This window comes from Galendromus occidentalis, unplaced genomic scaffold, assembly GCF_000255335.2.
Source record: "Galendromus occidentalis unplaced genomic scaffold, Mocc_1.1 scf7180000075389, whole genome shotgun sequence".
Taxonomy (NCBI): Eukaryota; Metazoa; Arthropoda; class Arachnida; order Mesostigmata; family Phytoseiidae; genus Galendromus; species Galendromus occidentalis.
The window spans coordinates 252015-275123 of NW_003803379.1; the positions used below are offsets into that span (position 1 = coordinate 252015).

Consider the following 23109-nt stretch of genomic DNA (forward strand, 5'->3'; position numbering starts at 1 on the left):
GCGAGCGGATTCCTAGGAGTCAAGCGGAGAGGACCTCCTCATCTGCTGGCCGTCGATATCGAGCCACTCTGCTCCGAGACCGCCTTCTATCGCCTCTGAGGCATCGCGACGCGTAAATCGCCCTACGGAGTCGAGTGTCTGAACGAGAGCGACGTCTCACGAACCGGGAATCTCGGGAAGTTCTTCAATCCTAGACTTCGGTGCGGACCACGGGGCAGCGCCCGCGCCGGCTCGAGCTCCCTTGTCTTCGTAAACTACATAGTAGAGGTTCGAGAAGGCGCTGGCGGCTATACAGGCTACGGGAAACCTACGAGGACACAATCAATAATCTTCACCGAAAAACACGGCGTGTAGCAGCAAGCGTCAGGTGATCCACCCAGCAGAGCTCGACGTACATATACGTCGGCTGTGGATGAAACTCGAGGCGGATGCAGCAACAGCGGCTCACACGAAGCGTACGATGTGAGAATAGATTGACGACCAGGGAAAACAGGTGTAAATGTGAGGAGCGCACAAGGAGCCAGAGAGCCTTATACCAAAAAAGATTTATATAGGTTGTGTCGAACCTGTTATAAGCTGGCGGGCGGTCGGTCGGTCGACCAGCCTTCTTCCAGTGAGCTGCGGCTGTGAATGAGCAAGACCGTAGTATGGGATATATGTATTTGTATGTATGAAGGCGGGCAGTCGGCTTTCTTCCGACGACTATTTGTCGGGCTACCACTCCGTTCTCGTGGAAGCTGCGAGAGTCTAAGATGAGATATATTTGTATGTATGAAAGCAGGCAGGCAGTCCGTTTTCTGACGAGGGGTTTGTCGGGCCGCTGCGTGCAGGAATGATCGCGAGAGACGTATCACCCAAGCAACCGCCAACTGCCTGCGACGACGTCCTTGTTGCTGATGTCGTAGTCGGTTTCGACTGTTCCGACAAATCTCATAAGCGTTGTGCTATCCTCTATGATAATGCTGTGGGACTCGTTCCTTCTCGCGTTCATATCCGGGGTCTCGGCATACGTCGAGCAGAATACGAATTGAAAGCTTAGAGAAGAACGGGAAACGTGTCGAGGCCCTTGGTCGACTGGGTCGGAATACGAGGAGAATGGAAATCGAGAATTCTTCGCGGGAGAGAACTCCACGCAAGAGAGCATTTCTCTGGAGAGATAATTTTCTACAAAATAGCGCTGCAATTTATCGTATTTTCATGGAGTAGGAAGTCGTACAGGTCTGCGACAAGGGCGTTGACTGCTACCCTCTCACGGGAAGCCCCGTGCCCACGGCACCTTCCTCGAGGGAAATGAAGAGCATGGTGTAAACGTTCTCATATCTGCTTTAACCGTCTATTTATTTTCAATTGTTATCGATTCTTCATACATTTTGTCTCGATCCATTATTGTTTGTAGTTTTATTAACATTTCCTCAGATAACTCTGTTGGCCTCTGCAGAGGAACATACTCTTGCTGTTTCTCTACACTAAACGCCTGGATAACCATCCACAAAACTGCACAGCTGACCTCCGGTCAGTTCTTCTGTCTAAATGTTCGTCTGTGTTCCCTTTTCTGCTTCCGCTTCTACGCGTTCACTGTATGTTTCGGTGAGTGAGCGAGTGGTGGTGTCATGTGAGCAAAATGAAGAACGAAGCAGGTGTGGCTCGCATTTGGTTTTAGACCTTTCTAGATAGACAGCGCCGATGGCACCGGTTGCGGCCGCCAATACCGCGGCAGACAGCTGCTCGAGCTTTCGAAGTCGTCCGTCCGAAGCTGTAGCCGTTACCGTCACCAATGCCGTCTAAACGCCCGCGTCAGTCTTATCGCGACGGTTTCTGAACACAATGATAATCGTGACGTCGTTGCCGTTCACGTCGTTCTCGTAGTCCTTTATCTACAGAAGCGGAAAGAATGGAATATCCTCAAACGATAAAGAGAAGCTACCGACCGCAGGAGTCAAAGGGGTTGGATTGCGGTAGAAACGATGTTCCGACCGATATTGACGCGACGTCAACGACGATTATAACAACAGCGACTACGGAGGCATGTTAGAGGACGGTGTCGAGGATGGAGAGCGACTTGATTATGTTCTGATCGCTCAAGCAGGTTGACACGAACTCATCGAAGGTGACGATGCCGTCATTGTTGGCGTCAAGTTTCTGTGGACGATAAAGTGATTTCGCTTTAGATCTTTGCTCCTGTCTATCGTCATGCACCGCACGTAACGTAGAGGCTTTGACCCTGATCGTTGCCGCGAATTATCAGGGATAATACAAGAAAGATATGTTGTAGCAAAACTTCGAGTTTCATTGTGTTTCATCTCAGGAGAATGTTTCCTCGCAATTTTCCTCAGGAGCGGAAGCCCATAGGGGCCGACGACCGAGTCTGTGGGTTCGCTTTTCCTCTCGAGCTGTCCGAATTATAACGAGGTCAGCCTGATTAGGAGGGAAAACGATGGGAGAAGCCTCAGGCGATAATAGATTTCATCGACAGCGTCGGGATCAGACGCGAGCGGGGGAGGGGTCAATGACAAGCCGGTGGTTTCCGCCGGAGGAACGGACGGCTCCTTGACCAGAGAATGTCGATACAGCGAGGATGATGCCCAGATGAAGGAAAAGAGGAATACTGAGGGAAACTGGAGCTCAAGGGAAAAGAGAGTAACATGAGAGGGGCACCGGAAAGGAGCGTGAAGAGGAGGATATCGAGATGCTGCAGATAGGGACACAGGGTAGAAGGAAGGAGTCATGTGGAATATTTTGATTCGTTGCCGATCGACCGCACATTCCGCTGAGCGATTCGAGCTCAACGGCAGCTCCACCTGCACCACCGTGACCGATATTTCGTCCGCAATCGTTATAGCACTTTCGGGAACCTGATGTTCTTCCTTTGTACTCGGTTTCCGATGAGAGACCTGACCGGACCGATATATCGGCGTTCGGACACTTCACGCCTCAGTAGCCGATCGGTCACTCCAAGATCTAGGCGGGACCTCCGCACCGCGTCCCCATCGAATGTCTCCGACGGATATTTTTCCTCGGAAGGAGTGCTACAGCAACACCCTTCCACTGGCGAGTATTCGGCGATTCGCGATCGGTCAGTCCGAGCTCAAATATGGAAACTAATCCCAAAGATCTGAATGCGACGCCGAAGATTTCTCGTCGAAAGCGTTCGGAAGGAAAAACTCGCGAACCGTAGCCTGGGTCCCCTGATTGAACGACCTCGTGTCCGTTGTCGTTCGAGTTTCCGCTCGACCAGCCGCTGGACGTTCGAATAAAGAGATTGCGCAAACCGGTCGCAGCGGAGCAGGATTGGAAAAAACGAGGCTGAAAGGATGAAGGATCCGGCTCTTTCCGAAACCCGCAAACAAGGAACGCGACCGAAACAACACTGATTCAAAGTCTTCGGTGATTGAAAATATCGTTGAATTCTCGGCCGGTGGAGGACGCCACCGAGATACTCGAACAATATTGTCTCGCCATCCTCTACGTGAGAACACTCGCCTATCCCCGATCGTGTCGTTGCTGACGCTAATCCACTAGAATTATTTGAACGAAATTGTCGGAGATGATAATTTTTGGGTTGGAGACTCGATTCCGCCCACCGGGGAAGCTCCGTGCCGAGTTCGTTCTGCGTAGATTCTTTCCTCGACACTCACGGTCTCCAACTCGACGCAGTTTTCCATGTTTCTATTTCGGGTCACACAAGAGCTCGGAGACATCTTCCCAGATCCTTCATTGTCCCGAGACCCCGGCATTCCCAAAATGAGAATGGAGAAAATCCCTTCCGGTGTCAGCATGAAGCTCCAAGCCGTGGATCGTCGAGAATCGTTCTCATAATCGGCTCTGATGCATGTTCCGCACTCGATCCTAGCTCAAATCTGATTGGGTGAAGTCAAGATGCGGAAAGTCCCCGCTCAAATAGGATGCGGCGGCGGCGGCGTGCGAAGCCGACGTGTCGACTCCCCGCTATCGGGAAGTCTTCGCGTCGAATTGTGTCGCGAACTTCCGCTCTCGTCTTCCCGTCGGCTCCGGTGTTCATCCCCCTGCATTCGACGCTCACTGTTAACAACGACACTACTGAAGCTGCTGCTGCTGCTACTAGGCGACAGATCCGCGGCCACGCATGGAATACTCGTCGCACACAATGAACCCACCTGGAAAACCCTGTTAGCGTGTTGTTGTGGAACCTCGTTGGTGCCGTTCGGTCCCTCGGGCGAGTTGTCTGCATTCAGGGAATACACTGAGTGTATGATTTCCATCATTTCGTCTCTGGTGATGCAACCGTCTCCGTTGATGTCGTACAAATTGAACGTCCATCGGAGCTTCTCCAGCGGTGACCCTGAAAGTACCGTTGGGAATTCATCCTAATCCCGTCCGCCAGCTATCACCTCATTTGTTCATTTTCCTCCACAGATGGGAATTCTGGAGGCTCGCCGAGCAACCTCGTCCGCTTTGCGGTCACATCGGCAGCGGGTTCTTTCAGTTAGCAGGGAAGGAACGGCGCGCAAGACGCTCTAGGACCATTTCGATTCCGGGGAGGGAGTTGACTCGACGGGTCCGACTCCACGGTGAGACGTGCAACAAGTGATACAGGCCCGCAGAGGTCTGGCAGGTATGGACCTGGCTCGCCAACGTGATCGAGTTTCTCGACAATACGATGCCACCTACAGCGAGGCAGGATGTTGTGAATGGGGGGTCCCAGGTGTCGCAAGGGCCGCAACGATTAGCTGAGCCTCTGTCAGCTCCGCACGAATTTCGCGCTTCAAATCGGGTGGAGCAAAATGACCGATGGCTCTCGAGAAACTTTCCGTCAGCAAAATGACGGCTCGTGCAGTCGCGTCAACATCTCACTCGTCATTTCGACACCAGTTGAGGACATGACCGGATTGACGCGAGATAACGTGCCGTGTCAGACGCCATTCTCCGGAGCTCGACCAACGGTGAATAAAGCCACTGATGGTGACAGCGGTCGGTGGTCGTCGTTCTTTGGGAATCGACGACTGATAATGTCCGCGTGTCGGAGCTTAATTCGTTTGGGCCATTAAAAGCCCGAGGTCTACTCCGCCCAAGGAGGTCTAAGGCAAAAAATTACGGCGCCGCCGGCATAGATGACGAAGTTCAGGGAAAACATCGAGGCAGCGAGAAGGCTGTCGAAGCGTCTCGCGGCTTATCCGTCTGAGTTTTTGGCGGAGGTTGCCAGAATAGCGCACGACATCGAGCATGCAGCCTTTTGGCCTTGATAAGAGAATGAAAATAATCGGATATTGTTTGTTATTTCTGTCTGATTGGGTGAGGTCGATTCGCGAACTGTCTGTACGAGAAGCTTCAATTCGTAGATAACAAGGACGGACGTTGCGTCGTGACGGGGAATTCCAGATGCGCTCCCTTGTTCTTTGCCTCGGTCTGGGGGAGCGACCTCGTTCCGAGCACAACCACGAAGCGATAATTCCGAACAGACGTCAGCTTATGTCAGCATTCCTCTTCGTGGGAGCCACGTTCAATTGATGAGGCAAGTCGTCTCGACCACGATTCCGGAGCACTCCAGAAATGCGGAGGGAATCCGCTATTTGAGAAGAGAATGTCTCGAAGGACTCTATCAGGAGCATTGGGATGGGAAATTCAGTTTTGAGAGACCCACCGATCGGTTTACTGACGGACCCCGAAAAATCTCCGAAGCGCCTATGTTTCTTGAAAGTCGCCTTCGAGCGATATGTCAAACGCACAGACTTGGTTCAGTACGCTGCCCGTCATATTTTAGAGGAGCATTTCGAAAGGAACGATGGAGTGACCCTGCTTCGTGGAGCTTGAAGCGAGCCGGTGGTTCTCTTCTTGCTCTGGTTATCCTTGACGGTGTCTCCGTCTCATCTACATAACGAAATCGATCAGTGACTGAGTGAGTCGAGTTCACCGGCTAACGGGGGATTCCGGCAGTGCATCACGTGGCGTCGGGGCACAAACATTGTGCTCGAGTGAAAATTGACGGACCTCTGGATGTGACGCGGGAATGTGCGTGGAGCGGGCTTCTGGCTCTTGGTCATGTTTTTTCGCAGACTCGGAACCAGGGCAGAATCAGAACAGCAGCAGCAGCGAGTGAAGTTGGTTGTTTGGTTTCCCAACTCGCTCGGCCTCCTCCACCTCTCCGCATTTTGCGCCCGTCTGGCCTCCCGTTCTCTCTTTCTCCACCGAGATGTGCAGCCGCCCAGTTATTTGAAAACCCCAACATGTCGAAGCTGTCAGAAGCAGCAGCGAGATTTCGGCCCTAGTTGTGAGTGTTCGTATTTCGTCGGCATGGCACCAACGTACCAAACGCGTGTACTGTGTACGCGAAACTGGGATTGACTCCACATTGAACAGCCCCTGAGAAACTTTGAGGCTTAGGGACCGGAACGCTTGCGATGAGTTTCTGCTCGCTGTCAGGGGAACCGGTGGTTAGGAACGCAGTCTGCAATTTTTCTCCCGCGCCCTACAATTGTGCGCCGAGCGAACTAGTGCCCGTCGAGTAGGCACAGGATTCCACTTCAAAACAAACTGGTTGAATATAATAGCCGCAGTCAACGGCGACGGAGATTGTGCAACAACCACTTACCTCGCGAAAGGGCAGACAAGCCAGTGACGAAGTCATGGAAAGTAACCGTCCCATTGTGGTCTTGATCAAACGCCAGAAATAGATAGTGCGCGTACAGAGTTGCGTCTGAAAGGGTAATTCAGGGAGATGCGTCAGCAGGGTAACATGATAAAATTAGTATCGAAACAGTGCCTGGACGAATAATAAACATCGATCTTGAATCGAGACGAGACTTCAACGCTCTCTCTATCCCTCCCCGAGGCCGTGGTTAGCTCATACCCCGTAATCAGCTGTCACACAGCTGCTTGTCCCGGGCAGAACCGGGACAATACCATCGTCTGCGTGGAGAATTAATCAGGTGCTGATTCGATTGCAGCAAGCGGTTCGACCGGCTGACAGCTGAGTTCAAAAGAGCTCCGACATCATCGAGGGTAAATATAGGACGAGTTTTTTTGGGAATTGGGAAAGCGAAAGCGAGGCGGACGGCAGCGTCGGCGTTTTCCTTGTGCCTCTTTCTCCCTCGCCCCGGATATCGCGGGAGTTTTTGCAATTCTTCCCGTCTCTGCGTTCTCGTTTGTCGAGTTTATTTCAGACAGGTTCGCCCGGACGACGGCAATTTTCCGACGAGCGAGCGGCTCTCGAACGATGATCTGTGGGGGTAGTGGTTTTCGGGCCGAGAAATAACTCCGAACCCGAGGCGATCCACAGAGGAAAGAGGAGATGAAACAGTCGCTCCCGAATTCGAGCTCGCTAGTAACGATATTGACTCGGTCGCTACCTACATCTCGCCCTCAGCTGCCAGGTTCCATAGGGGGCGGACTTCGTGTCTCCTACGGTCGGTCGACTGCAGATCTCAATGTTGGTCTAGGCGCTTTTAGGTAGGGAATAATTCGCTGCAGAGAGTTACTCGCCCGAGTCCTGGGGCAGTGAAGCCAGAAAGGGAGATATTCTTTGTCACGAAATTTATTCAATTAAGCTTGTTGACATGGAACTCGAAACACGAATACAGCTGGTCCCGAGCTCGATATTGAATTTGCTCCGACGGTGGGAACGGACGCTCTCGTTCGCCCTCATTCGTACGGCTTTTGTCTTCCTGGCCCGTGCACGTGGAACCTGCGACGGTACGGAAGGGCTTCATGTGTTTTCAAGTACGCAACTTGGGAGCGTCTGCGAGGAGCGACCCTTCCAGACAGTGGGCTCGTTGAAAACGGTGCCGCGAGTTGGTTTCGCTGTCCCTCGCTTGCTAGGAGTTAATTTTGTCGAGTGAGCGAACTCGAGGCGAGACCCTTAAGAGAACCCAACTGGAAGAAAGCTCCGCTCTCAGTCGAAGAGGAGGACGGTATTTCCTCTCAGAATGAAGTCTGTCCTCTCTCCTGGATCTCCACCCCCAGAATGTTTGCAGACTTTCCGGAATCACCTAGCGGGATGTATTGAGACTCGGAGAGGATTCCCGACCGAGAGGTAGGAAAACGGTTTAGCCGTCGCGTCGATGGGGAGAGAAACGTATTTTGCCGCAGAAGTCCGGAATCCACCCGCTATACTTTTTGCGTGAGCGTGTGCTTCAGTTCGCAGTTTGAATCGCTTGAAGAATGATCAGGGGAATGCATGCGGCCTCGCAGTTGAGCACACAGATTTCCAAGACGGAGTCGAAGATTACATCGGGCCTCTCGAATAACGAGATCGGAGGGATGTCTTGCTATTCAATTGAGTATTTCGAAGTACACCGCAAGAACTATTGCCTGTCACATTCGAAATCGGACACTCTTTCGCCATTGAGAGCAGCTAGTTCAGCGTTTCAATGTATGCGAATACGTCGAATCCATCAACGAGCCCTTCATGAACCAGAATCATCTCACTCTTATCTCTGACTTGGAAGCCGAACGGCCTTAACTCAAGGTCCGTATTTTTCCCCATTCAATATTTCAGAGAACGGAATTGATCATTCTACCAGGTACTACTGGTTCTACTGATATTCTCCCTGAATCACCCATATCATCGACCGCTGAATGAATTTCTCGGAGCCAGGAAAAGGAGCTCGAACTTCTACAGCTTCTTTCCTGCTGCTTCCGAATCTCGATTGAATCGCTCCATCAATTGATGACCATTCTGCCTCCGCATGAGGTCAATCTTGAATCTAGTACTATTGAAAGTTCTCCCCAGAGTAAACGTCGTAGGGACTCGCTCGCGGAAGTCTCGAGCTATGACTACCCAGATTACTAATTCCGGTGGAAAGGAGCGGAGCTCCTATGCATCCAATCTACTTATTCCTGAGTGTAAATGAAAATATCGGAGGCATCATGAGGCCTGCCCTGTGCGCTCCCGACCAGTAGGTTCCTCTTCTCCCGCTCTGCTTTAGAGTCTTAACCGTTCCGCTACGGAGCTAATTCCAGTGAGAGCTCTCGGGGAAGGAATCTCCCATGCTCTATCGGAAGACTTCGAGTCCCGCGAAAAGCGCTCGGAACTCCTTCCTTTCCATCTTGGAATAATCAAGTCGATGGCTTGTGACAACAGGGTTAGCTAACTATCGAGTTAGGAGACAGGCAAACAACGCGACTGGCTGGGAGCCCGCCTGGGAAGCTTTGAGTTTTATGTCAATTAAACAAATTGGTCCTAGCTCGAATTGCAACTTTTAATCAGACAACAAACCTCGCCAGCTACGCTCCGCGCCAGTCGAAGTACGAGCACATTCACGGAGCAAGAGCTCATCCTGGAATCCACTGGTATGCCGACGGGGTCAGAGCTCGAATGAGAAGCCCCTGACCCGGATATCTTCTAAAAGCTTGTCATACCTTCTTATGGAATCGATCTCAGACTCACCTCCTTGGGGGAAGAATTGAGCGTAGATATCCCGGAAAGTATTTTCGTCGACAAGCCCGCTAGGACAAACCTGTTTGAAGCCTTGGTACATAACCTAGAATGGGAAAGAGGGATGAATCCATGAACGATCCGTCTGAGCGCAAATCTGAGCTGGCGAGAAAGATCTGTAGAGAGAGTTGACCTTAAGTTCACTGCGGTTAAACTTGGTCCTCTTGAGCAGGTCCCCGATGCGATCAGGTTGGTGGCGAGGTGCGGGGAGGGGGATCGCCTCGACTTCATCGTCTGGAAAGAATTCCTATCGATTACGCAAGGACACCAGACCTGGTGGTAGGACACGTCGGTATCACACGACGATGTAGATAAATCTCTCCCGTTAGCAGCACTCATGGGAAACTCGTGAAGCGCGAATGAAATCTAGGTAGTGGCTTATTTTAACGAGCGCAATGATTAGAGGGCGCGGCAAGCTAGCGAACTTGCGAAATAATTTACATTGAAATTCCATTTTCCCGCACTGCAGAATGGGAGTGAAAAGCAGAAACTGGGGATTGGAGATTGCGAGAAAGCGATGACGTCCCTCGAGGGAGCTGTTGAATCTCGGCTCGTTCAATAGCGGTCCTATCGCGCGCGGGAGAGCCCTATTGGGAGCCGAAGGTAATCAGCCAACCATCCGACGAATTATTAAATATTCCCCCCTTCTGGAGGGGATCGCCGTCATATTCGCATGATTGTGGAAAGGGAAGCAAGACAAGGTAGCTCGGGAACGGGCGGTGAAGCAAGCGCAGTTATCAAGCAAGGAAAAGAATGCGGGCTAGGACGGAAGCGGGCTTGAGCAACCCACGTTGGGAGTAATACCTCTATCCCGAGGCATGACCTCAATCTATTACCAGCTCGGCAATAGATTGATGCGGGTCAATGAGAGGAGCCTAGTTTCGGTCAGCAATTTTTTTTCAATATTCGATAGCCCAGAAGGATTTGGCGCTTTGCTGATAGCGGCGAGCTTCCTCGATTCGGGGATTAGGCGGGCCTGATTGGAAAATGGTCGAAAAGGAAGGAGGAAGAAAGGAAACTGGGCCATGAGTGGAGGATCGACAAGCTCAGGCCGGGGAGCAAGAGCCATTGAAAAATTCTCGTGCCGACGATCTTCCCTCCTCGACCCGGGAAGCCGACTAACCGCATTCACACTCCTGACGGCACAGGTTTGGTGCTGACTCGCTTTCATTCCAATGGAGAATCCGACGGCTCCACCTCCCCTTCTGTGTGGGCTGACAGGAGAATGTCTTTGGAAAAGGAGACCGAATTCCTCCTTCTGTTATTCCTCGGAAGAAATTCCTGAGCTTCGATCGGGGGCTCTTCGTATGCGCTACTTTCGACGATTATTGATATGATTAAATTAAATTGAATGACCTGTCCCCATGACGGAGCCGAGCATGAGGTATTGCTCACACCGGGAGGAATTTTCACAGACTGTCGGAGGAGCCGGGGGCAGGAGACGCGGGATCACATCTCGGTCAGATAAGAAAACACGGGCAGCCGAGCGCTCACCAGTTGTGGTGCCTCGAGTTTCCTGGACCGAACAGGGATCTTTTTCCGGATCGGCTTATAACTCCGAACCACCTGCAGCAGATGGTGATTCGACGATCCTTTCGAGTCGGAGCTTCACCGCGAATTGATCTCCGAGCGCAGAGGAATTCTGTTTCACATTCACCACGGAAACCTCATTACCTGTATGCCTCGGTCGATCCGACAGGCGCTAATTCACACTATTCGGTCGATACATATCTGCGGAGGGAGAGTCCTCATGTCTGGGCGCGGAAATTCCAGGCACGGAATTTCCGTCATCTCGCACAGGCAGGCCAGCAGGACCCGCGGAGGAGCGTCCCCGAGATTGAGCTCACGAGCAGGTGGGTGGTTGCTCCCGATTGTAGAAAGCGGTCGGCCATCAGGAAAGCAGACTAGGAACCGGGGGCAATCTAGCAGAAAAGACTCTGGCGAATCAAAAGTAAAGCTCAGACGTTCTCGCCAGCAGCGCCCGCACAGTCCCGATGAAGTTACTCTACAGCTGATTGCGAAAGGAGCCGCACATCGGAAATTGCATTCACGCTTCATTTGATGATTCTTTCTATGCCGATTCAGCGGATTCCTCAATTAGATTTCCGCTGGAGATTCGAGCCGCATAGTGAGCGGACGCCGTGGGCGATATCTCAGGGAGCCAGACCGAGTCATTGTGAGTTTTGTGGCTGGATAAACGGCTGGTCGAGCCCGATCCAGTCGCTTATCCGGCCTGTCGAGCTGCTGTCTAAGAATACGGGGAGGAAGGTATATCCGGATGCATTGTGGTCCCGGATTGCAGCGACACCACCGCCAGCACCGGATAGTCGAGCGAACGGCAAGGGCGAGGGACCGTCCAACGGGACGAATGCGTCGGAGCTACATCAGCAAATATTGCTCCACTCGTTCGCTGTCGTTATCGAACCGGGGACCCCGGTGCCTTCGAAAGCGACGGCGGCGTCCACCATCAGGTCTCTTCATTAATCTTTATGGCTCCCGTCACTCCCCCAGGGCCACTCAGATTGAGGCCCATTGTGTTGAGCGCTGAGCGAGGCCGCATCAGGTGAGAGCGTCTTTGCCGCCTCATAGACCCGCCCGCCCAGCCTCCAGCCGGAGCGTCGGTACTTAGCCAGGCAGACGACGTGACGGTAATCGCGCAAAAGAACTTGTCATCTCCGTAGCCGTTATCCCCGTCGAAGACATCCAACACGACACCGGAAGTCCTCGAGCAGAATGAGTCCACGCGGAAAAGACGGCGAGACACCGAGGTGACCACAGGATCTGCCCACTATGGCAACAGCGTGTATCGATCTCATAAGAGGCTGCCGGGCGCGCAGACTCGACGGTATTCGAGCTTACGATGATGACAACGGCGGCGGGAGGGCAGCCAGGACGGCGAGTTCTACTCGACCGTGCGTTCTACCGCGACCGCAGCCGCCAATGTTGTGGGTAATTGGCGCTCAGCCACACCTCCGAATCGAGTGGAAAAGGGGAAACTGGAAACAATCTTACCGCGGAGAGACATGCTCCATTCAGGCATTCGAGGGTTGCGCCATTCATCTGCTCGTCAGCTGCTCATCAATGTCGGCGGGGAGAATTATGGCGAGCAAGATTAGTGTCGCCTCCCCCGGCCCTAACGAGTGGAAATGTAATAGATTTTTTATGCGGGCATCTTCCCACTGTCTGCGATCGTTTCGAGCCCTTTTAGTACGGAATGGGATGCTGCGAGATTTATTATGATGTCTCGTTCCCAAAGTAACCCGAATGCGGCTCCCATTACACCGCTGATAATCTTCAGGCTTATTCGTCTTTCGGGCCTGACCGGACCCGGAGCTCTGAGTACACAGCTGTATTCTTTCGGTTCACCCATATGCGGCGTGTCAGTGTTATTGCAGTCATCCATTACGCAAGCGATCCGTTAACCCGTGAAATGCAATCGGATCTCGAGAGGTCCCGGACCTCCCGCCGGTCGCTTCGGCTTGACGCGCATGGCTCGGGAATCCGGCGACCCCTCCCTCGGACAAGCGTGTACTCCCGAGCTCATGATTTTCACCTCTCGAAAATAACCAAGGTCATGAGTCATGACAGAGAAATGTTCAGACGCCTCTGAGCGTTTCGGGAATCTATCGGACTCGCTTTTGTGGCTGCAAATCGCTCTGAGCGAGTCCATCTTAAGCCAGACATTTAATTCTCGAATACTCGCGCTCGTCATCCCTCTCCGATGCTTGTGCTTATCGTCAGCCATCGCGATCGATCGTCTGATTGCGAGAATGACTGATCGGCGACCAGCGACACGGATCCGCTGATCGGCGCACTGAATCGAGTGCAGGCAGAGATGATTTCATTTTTCGTCCGAGAAAGCCCAGGTACCGGGGATATTCTGTTCGGAACTTGAACCTTGCCGTTACTCATGTCGTATATTAACGGTAGGTACGATTAATTAAAACACGTCCAATCTTGAATCGAGGAATGAATCTACGGGGGTGGATTCTAAAGCAAATACGGAGAAATTCGATCGGCCCTCTACGCTTAAGTGGAATTCTCTCCTCGGTGCCGTACACAGCATGGACCTCAACGGAACATGCCTCAAAAATGTTCTGAATCTTTACGCTCGAAGAGAATGGAGGCACGTCAGTGAGCTCACTATTCGGACGTCCGGAGACAGGAAAAACATCCCTGAACAGATTCTTGCTGGATACGATTTGTCGGGCACATTTGTGCTTTCGTAGGAGCTATGAATTTCCGCGCAGACAGCTAAAGCGCCCCGAGTGGAACTCTAAACTAAGTTTTTGAGTGGGGCTTTTCGAAAAGCACGGCAGCTGACCATCGGACGTGAAAACATGCTCCGCTGCGGCCGGTCGATCCCAGCGAGAGCTTGCGGGGCCTCGTCAAATGGAAATTCGGGGTGGAGAAGTTGACTCAGTTTTCTTTATCACCGAAACTCCGTGTGTTCTTCTCACTCAGTGTATACAAAACGTTTCAGAGGTCTCAGACCATCTTCCTCCGGAGCAGGCACCCTTCTTGTTCGCTGTCGTGGAATATCCAAAACTTTTTAATCAAAATCAACTCGCACGCATCGTCTCGACTCGAGCGTCGGGAAGTCTCGAGAACCTACACGCACGACACGGATCGACCAAAACACCGAGCGGTCTAAAAGCGTCAGTCCGAGTTTCGAGTCTGCGCCACGCTCGTACAGATGCAAGTCGCTCACTCAATCACCCAGACGAGAGAAAAACACTCACCGAAGCGCACGCCGGTCCATGCTTTGCGGAAGCTCTTAAAGAGTCGATGGTAAGCTCGCAGCACGGATGAAGTTAGTCGGGTGTGTGCGGTAGCTGCCGTTGTTGTTGTTGTTGCTGTTGATGTCGGGGTTGTCGTCGTCGCTGTTGTCGTCGCTGTCGTCGACTGCTGGTGACCTGGAGCCATTGAAGCGCTCGACGTCGAGTTGCCGTCTGAATTCACTTGGTTCGCTCCGCCATCGGGACTTTGTGGGGAGGACACCTCGGATGTCTTCCTGCTACTGCTCGAATCTGTCTTTTTGTTCAGCGACTCCGAGCCCCCGGGTCGACTGAAAGACGGATCGCAGGCCACGGGCATTCCCTGCCCTGCAAAGAAAACAACAGCAACAACAATGAGGAAAGTTTAGACGGACCATCTTTTTGCGACTTATCCGCGAGAGGAATACGTGGCTATCGACCGGGAGGCATCAGAGCTCGGGCAGAAGGTTGACCGGGTTCATAACTACCGGCGAGAACGATTGCATACCGACAACTCCAATCTCACCCGCCACTTTTCGCTCCCCGGTTCCCGTCCGCAGACACGATGCTCATTTGAGAGGAACAGCGAAAGTGCGAGGAATGACGCGATGTTGTTTCCCTCGTTCGGGTGGCTCGCATCGGTGGGGCTTGGGCTCGAGTACAGAGGAAAAATCGATGGAGAATTAAATCGTGGCGATAAATGCTCGACCAACGACAGCCCAGATACCGTCGGTGATCTATTGATGAATTCCATCAAGATTCAGTTGCTAAGACAGATGTATTCTGTGTGGAACAGAATTCGAATCCTTTCTTGTCTGTCGTTGACCCTGGTTCGTGGATCCTCTTTTTCCCCGAGCAGCAGAAAGTCGGCCAGATCCGAGCTGCTTCGCTCATTAAGTTATTCCGCCTACGTTTTATGCACTCGCGAACCCCTTCAAAACGTTGCTGTGTGGTGAATCCGCTCCGATGAACACCGGAAACCTCATCCAATCTTGAATCCCAATAAGCGCCGCGCAAGTCCCGGATATCTCGAGTGCCATTTTCCCGCGTTTCTCCTCCCTGTCTGCCGTCGCAATCAGAGTGAATCCCACGTGCGCTCAAGGATCCTCCTTCCACTGCGCTGACAATGGAGTCCTAAAGAAAACCCGCGACGCGCTGCGATGCTATTTATACGTTCGAATGCACTGAAAGAGGAGCAGCCCAGGATTGAAAGGTTTCTCGGGTGCAGCTCGAGTTCACGATCCACTTCGGTCGTCTTTCCCCCGTTTGTGCGTCCGAATTCCGACAGAATCCATATCGCGAGCAAGTCATTCTGATTCGCACCGAACGAGGCAGAGCCTTCGCAGCGTGGCGTCTCTGAGCTCGCCGTGTCATGATCAACGATAGCCAGCCGTCCGTATTCCTGTGAGATTCCCTTTCCGCTAATGATATTGTTGCACCATTAATCAGAGCATTGAGCGTTCAAACGATCTCCTGCTTCCGCTCTTACGATGACCAGACGCAACAATCAATATCGCATGCCGCGCGAAGCGATCGATAAGAGCCGCTCTCACTCCCCGACAGTTCGACGTTCTTTATCAGGGACGTGCTGCCGCATCGCGAATCAAGCGCAGATAAAAACACTCTCATTGAACGAATCATGAGCTAGCAATTCGGTAGGGTCCCGCACGCTTCCTTATTCGGATATTTTTCGTAGGTCGAATCCGCCCGGAGACCGACCCAGCCGGTTTCCTGTGGGCTTCCCGTATTTCTCGCCCGATGTCGGGAGCCTGCTGTCAGAGAGTGAGGATTATTTCGCGTTGTGAAGGCGTAGGGAAAATACACGACTCCGGGATACGGCGGCGCGTTCGCGACCGCTGTTAAGAAAACGTGTGCAACTTTTCACTTTATGCGCCGCGTGAGTTTGCTTACGCTGGCACATAACTACGTCGACCTACCCGCCCTCGGAAACTCAGCGCCTCGGCCTCACGAGGCGGTGTATCTCGCAGCTATGTATTCAACATCGCTGGCGAGGCGTCTCTCTTCCCCTGGTCTCTGCAATCAGTCCCGCTTCAATTCTCCCGAGAATCGAGGAAGATACCACTTAGTTAGTATTGACATGTTGCTGCCAGGGGCTCTTCGGGCTCCTGTACAACACTTGTTAGCTGTGGCTCGAGTCATTAGAGATCTGTCTGCTGGCGAGTGTCTCGAGAAAAAAATACCGCGGGAAGGGACTGTCCTCGATCTTTACCGGGCATCGGTGCATATATTTAGAGCGACAGGACGAACAAGGAGCGCTTAAACCAGGCGGGATAGTTGGGGGCATTGCTAACGCCTCGAAGGGGTTCCATCCGCTCTCCGCCAGCGTCGAACCCTGGAAGGGGCGCCGGAGTTTTTTTCCGGATTCTTTGGGATTTGGCTTGCTTGTTGAGCTCATGGAATCATCGAGCGGGCTGAGGCATTCCTCGTTCCCTAGAACTCATTCCATAATTCTTATGAGTGTACCCGACAGAAACAAACCATAAACGTACGATACTATATCCCTGAAATAATTCCAGAACAGCTTCGACAGAGCGCCCCCCCTCGTCCCGACCGCTCTATCTCCTCGCGAAACGCACGGGGCTGCGTGATGCGTCATGGGCGCTACTCCAGAATGATAGATTCTTAGATAGTGCCGCGATCTCCATGGTCCGAATTCTCTGCAGTTTACCCGGAGCTAGAACGTCGAAGCTTTGAGATGAGACTCGGGGCACCCGTGTGGCGGGAAACAAACTTCTTTCGACTCTTTGGCACCTCCCCCTCCTCCTCTGAAATCATCGAGATCGAGCCAGTATCGAGGAAGCGATATTCCGTTTTCCAATGCCTTCGGTAGGGCGTTTCCAGGCGAAGAGTAAATCGTTGGTATATTTTCATTCGCAAGCTCGTAGCTTGTCCACTACGAAAGATAGCCCGCATGCATTGAGCCTCAGGCACGCGCAGGGAGCTGAGATTCCGAAGATTTCCTATCGCGATCAAGTCTGAGAGGGTCGTCGAGTCGAACCCAACGGCCTCGGCTACGCTTGAAGAGATTTTTGTTGTCTCTCCGTTAGCCGATCTCTCGGTCTGTCGGCTTCTGCCGGCTGGCGTCCCCTATCTCATGTTTGATGCCCGTAGATCCCTCTGGCTCAGACTCCCCAAAGACGTGGGAAGCGCTTTGATCTCGGGATGGGAGACAAAGAAAACGCTCGAGGGCGCATCAGGGGGGCCCAGTGGGCTCGCCGGCCGAGCAAACCGCCTTAGACTCGGGTGGCCCTCTTTCTTCTCCTCTTTCACTCATTCGATGGTCGAATGGTGGACGGATGAACGAAAGACTCTGTCCTCTCCTCTAGAGAGGCTTTGCCCCGGTGACAACATCGGCCAGCGCAGAAGCGCCCAAAACGCTCGCAAGCTGGCAAGTTCCTTGCTTTTCCGCTTGCCCCATTAACAGCGGCGTCGGCGGTGCCGTTGGAGGGTGTAGCGACGTTGCCACCACTGTGATTCGTGACCTTCGCTCCAATCAGGAACTGTGTTCGTTTTCGGCAATTCTGCACTCAATCAGAGTCACGCTCGGAAGGAGACCGGCAATTCGACTCGATTCGATTGTCTTTCTTTTACGTTTCGGCGTTCATCGCCCGAGTCGGCGCCGGCGCTCCTTCTCCTCCTCCGACGCACTACCCCTGTCAAATGGCTCCGAGGCACCGGTTGCCTCGTCTGATTGTCGACAACGCGACCGGATAGACCAAGTTCCCCTTGGAAACCGCAGTTCCTTGTTTCCAGCTCGTTCCAGCAACCACATCGGAGTTCTAGCGACGCTGTGAGGCGCGCCGCACCGGCAAGCTCGTTCCCAGCCATGAAAGCAAATAATGTCGGACACGAACGGAGAATTTCATTCACGAATTCTGTGCTCAGAGCAGTGGTTCCGAGACAGTACGTTTTTTTAGATGCGCTCGTTTAAGCAAGGAACGCGACAGCGCAGTTTCCAAATCCGGAGCTCAACATGACGAGTTGATCCAACTCGTCAAGCTGATTCATTAGACTTCAAAGCTCAAGCCGAGACGAGCTTCATCTCAGAGGAATCGTTCCGTCTGGCGACTCCCACGTGGAAAAATGGTGGAGATGTTCCACGGGAATAGTGCTTGGAGCCACAGCAGACCGAACTGCGTGTCTCGACGTCCCGTGAGCGTTTTCCCTCAAAATAGTTCGCTCGGTCGGGAAGGATTCCTCCGTGGAGACAACGTACAACAAGGATGGGGGCCCGGCGCGTCAGCATAACCTGGGATGTGGGAGAGGGGAGGTGGGAACCGGTCTTGCATGGGACGAGACATGGTCCCGGATAGGACCGGCCCAAAACGAGGTAGCGGAAACATCTACGTTGGAAATCACTCACGGTAGAAGTGACATGAGTACGGCGGCCGGAACTGTACTCTAGGGGTGTTCGGGGACGACGCGGCCGAGTTGCTACTATCGACGCTTTCGTCGAGGACATTCATTGATGCCGTGCGGGAGCTCAGACACGAGGTTCCACAGCAGCGGAAGTCGCGCAACACATCCATCAGGACACTGCGTTTAGTAGCGGGTAGTACTTAGGGAAATAATTAGAGCCGTGGAGCAGACCGGCTCGGGTCCATCAACATCTATTTCAGCAACGAACACGGCACATACAACTCAGACTATATGATTTTTCGAAGCACTCGAATTCGAATCTGCAAAAGAATTTGTGGCGACCGAGGTTCGGGTTACTCGGCCCGCTGGCGGTCGGAACCCTCGCCTAAACGTAAACCGGCCGAATCTTCCGGAGTAAACATCTGGCTGGCGACCGCCGCTTTGCGCTTCACGATCGAGAGCTGTTACAAGATCTCGTCGGACACCGGATCAGAATGACAGTGAAGGAAGTGATCGAAGCAGAAGGAGCGGCAGGCGGCCATACTCTTGAACCCGAGCTATATTGAATGCTTGTTCGGAAAGCGCCAAATTGCTTCCGGAAGAGGTTTGCCTCGCGGGAAAAAACGGAGGGACGGAGCAGAAGGAAAAAACTTTGACAGTGCCGGCGCCGGCCTTTGCGGCAGAATCCGCAAAAAAGCCTTTCCCACAACGGAGTCCTCGCGGAGCGTTCGTTCATGCACGACTGTTCCATCATTTCCCGGATTCAACTGTCACGACGCAGCGTTAATCATCCTGACGAGACGAAAACACGGCGCAATCATCTCCGCCTCGTCTTTCCGAGAGCCTTCGCTGGTCACTCCCGTTCAGGCTACGCTGGTAGACCTGACTCGGAGTTTCCGGACTCGATGAGATGGCGGAACCCAGTGATCACCCGGCCGCCGCGCCGGACGGAACCATCGGGCAGCGAATTGTCGAGTCCCTTCGAAACTTCTGCCTCAGGTCCCATCTTGAAAAATATTCGCCAGCTCCCCTCAGCAGAAGTCTGACTCCGTTGGGCATGCAATGAGGCAATGAGCGACTAAGTCGAGCTATACCCACAGTCTGCCGAAAGTTTCGCTTGTTGTGTGGTTGAGCACTGAGCTTTGAAATTCAAATTTCTTTCACTCAGAACGGATTTAATTAGCTTCATGGAAATGTCTCCACAGGAAACTTCCCGTGGAGCGCCGAGGCCTGGCCTCGTCTCAACTTTGTTCTGAATCGTTGTTGAAATCCGCCTAACTCGCGTATACGCTTGTTGCGTTTCGATGGATGCTCGGAAAAGTGTTACATATGGGCCAGGACGACCGATATTCGATCGCATAGAATATCACTTCGGGCGTGCTGATAGGTTCCTACGTTGGAATGGTTTTCCCGGAATAGCTGTTCGGCAAGTCGCCGCAGAGAGCCGCAGTCACACTGTCGTTGAATTATGCATGCGGTTGCCATCCGCGAACGATCAGGGGGCGTTAGGAATCACGTAACCAGTAGTCTCCGAGATATAGATTAGGATTTCCGGCCGGCGAGAGTTTACAACAGTAGACAAGAAGCGCTCGGGACGCGATTCGGGATCGGCTTTGAGTCCATTCCACTGATTTCCGGCCGAGCATCATCTTCAGTCATGGAAACCCCGTGATCCTGGGTCCCGATACCGAGTCTGCTTCTTGCCATCATTGCTAATCCGAGGTTTTATTCTCGAATTGAGTTCCTCCGATTCACGTCATCCAGTTGTAAACAATTATCATTCATCGATTGGCTCAAGAGAGTCCGTGGAGATCTTTGGCTCGCCCGTTGTCTCGTCCGAATTCATTACAAGAATTGAGGAAACTCGGGAAAAACACACCCATTTCCTTGCGAACCTTCAGCGAGGACAAGACAGAGAGCGGGAAGCCCGAGCTCTGCAGTCGGTGAGAAGAGTGAGAAAGTTGCCGGTGACAGCAACTTCATCCGGTAGTACCAAGAATTCAGTCGGTGCTACGGTGTCACTGTTTTCCTGCTGCTGAGGTCTTTCGTGAAGGATTACTTTCTGTTATAGTCGACCAGTGGAGGCAGTTGAAGGTCGTCTGACTTTCCTCTTTTCTTTTTGATTTTATGGTCTCCGCCGTGTGGCGATCAAGGAAGAAAGGAACCGGAGCGCAACAGGGGAGATCAGCCGAGGCTGTCTGGTGCCTTGAAGGACACAAGTCAGGCAAGGGGAGAAGCTGTATTTTGCTAATAAAACGGAAATGCCAATGTCAGTGGCGGGGAGCGGGGACAAAGGAGAGTTAGGGGATCGGACCACGAAGGAGACGGCCGCTACAGTCGCTTCCTTGTTTGAGCCTTCGATGCACCGAAAGTTCCCCGGCCCACCGTAACGAAGTTATAAGGCTGGCCTAACTGGCGATACCTGACTGGGTGCTAACGAGCCCCTTGCATTAAGGAGCGAATTCCTGTCTATCTTCGCAGCCGGACGCTGAGCCCGATACGACCCGCCTTTATCGCTCGAGTATCCGTCCTGCTCAACCGGATTTATCACCGAGAGCGCACGGAGGAGCTCGTTCATAATTTTCCAGTGATTGCGTGTGTAGGGGACAATCTCTCCGGCCAAGTTTGTAGAGCATCAATTACGGAGTATGATCAATTACGGCCATCGAACGCTGTCCGCTCAAGTTTGTCGGCTCGTGTGGACAAATCGTTACGCCCAAAACTTGCATAAAACCGTCGCGGAGGACAGGAACCTCGTGTAGACGTGGTCACTTTACGGCGTCTCTCAACATAGTGATGCCGTGGATCACGCAGAAAAACGGAGAGCTCTCAACGCCCAGCCCGAGTCAATCTGATTTCTTCGGTTTCCGCTCTCGGGCCGGGCGACCCTCGCCGGAGGGAGCGCCCTGCCAGCTTTGAGGCTTCTCCGTTCCCCGGTCCGGTTGAGCCAGTAGGTCAATCATTGAGTTGGTGTCGAGGGTCGGTTACCGAGCAACCCACGGGAGCCCAGATTTCCCCTGCTCAACTCGTCGAACGCGAGCCGACGGACTGAGTGGGATCCAGATCCCCTTTCGCGAACCCCTCCCGGCAGAGGAGAAGGTTGCGACAGCTCTCCACTATTGGACAGGTAGCTGTTGCTCCGTCGGCCGACAAGTTTGATGACGAGTCGCGCTCATTACGTCGAATGCGCCCGAACTCCGGCGCGCTGCTCCCTCCGAAGCCGATGCCGGCGTGACGCATTGAATCCCGAGCGGGTTTCGGTCGGCCTGCTCGGGAGCGACTCTAGCGAACTCCGCATAGACTCGCTCCCGTCGCCAGATTGGATGCGTTGCGACTCTTCCCACGAGGAGAAGAACACGTTAGACAGAATCCGGATAAGTGATGCGAGTCCACGGAGCGACACCAGAGAGGACGCTCAACGATGCTCCCGTTTATTTTACGTTGGGGTTTCGGAAATTCAAATCGAGTGGCTCTGAACTTCGGGAAACGAACACATAGCGACTACGGCAGGGGCTAGACGATACGGGAGGGTCGCGCGAGGAAAAGTCAAGTGGGGACGAAGGCGGACAACTCCGAAGCTCTCCTGCTCGTCCCATCACCAAAAACAACAACAACACAAAGAGATGTTTGCCAACTTCGTGACATCCTTCGAATAGAAACGGACGGGACGACGAGGAATAAGAAATGACAAATCTATTCCCGAAGTCGAGACCTTCACGACAGCACCCCAGATAATGGTCACAAGACTTTTTTACGACGGGTATAGCCCTAGCGACTACCGCGAGCTCGGGAACAAGAATAAAACAGCAATAAGAACATCAACACGACACGCGTTCCGCGGTCGGCCAGCAGGACGTAAACTTCGGATAGGGAAACCCTCACCGAGCGTGGGCTCTGCAGACCGAGGGGGCGCTCACAATCAGTAGCTCGCATGTCTCCGATTTCTCTTTTTTTTTCTCTTCCATCTACTCACGATATTCAGGAGAGGTTGACACTTGAACTCGCTGCGAGCGGTGCGGCATCTCGACCAATATCTGAAGCTCTGCACTTCGTCAGTCGTCACGATTGCGTCAATCGAAAGACGGCTTGCAATATTTCCGGTCTCTGCATTGCGCTGACAGTTCCCAGGACGCAGTCTGAACGAAGCCAGAGTTCTTACAGCCGCAGCTAAAAACACCAAGCAGCGCCCATCGAGAAGGAGACCTGTTGCAGCTCAACTGTTGCGCTGTCTGGTTGGCTGGAGGGCTGGCTGGCCGGCCCTGCTTGCCGAGTCCCGTACGGAGCGGGAGGTTCACAAGTTGCACGGCCGCATCGAGTTGCATTGCCCAACGCTCATTCGCTACTCACCATTCACTACAAGCGGGGACGGTGTGGTTGATTGAAGCAAGCGGGTGACCTATCGCAGGCTACGTTGCAGGTGTAGAGCTCGCTGGGGTTTGGGCAGTTGAAGGCGATAAGCGGGCCTGTGGCAGGTGGACATGACGGCGCTGCAGTCGACGGAAAGGGATCCCCACGTGCCCGAAGAGGAGGGACGAACTCTGAGAGGCGACGAACAAAGGGTCT

General features: G+C 53.0%; 1 protein-coding gene across 1 annotated transcript; it reads right to left on the reverse strand.

Annotated features, from left to right (window-relative positions):
• Positions 1-2028: 2028 nt before the first annotated feature.
• On the reverse strand, positions 2029-22992 carry LOC100908244 (Kv channel-interacting protein 1). Its single transcript, XM_018641597.2, has 7 exons — positions 22894-22992; positions 14152-14514; positions 9543-9643; positions 9362-9455; positions 6566-6670; positions 4134-4318; positions 2029-2139 (listed from the first exon to the last, which is right to left on the reverse strand). Exons 2-7 carry the CDS (start codon positions 14504-14506, stop codon positions 2029-2031), a joined length of 951 nt encoding a protein of 316 aa, XP_018497113.2. The 5' UTR covers positions 14507-14514; positions 22894-22992.
• Positions 22993-23109: the final 117 nt, after the last annotated feature.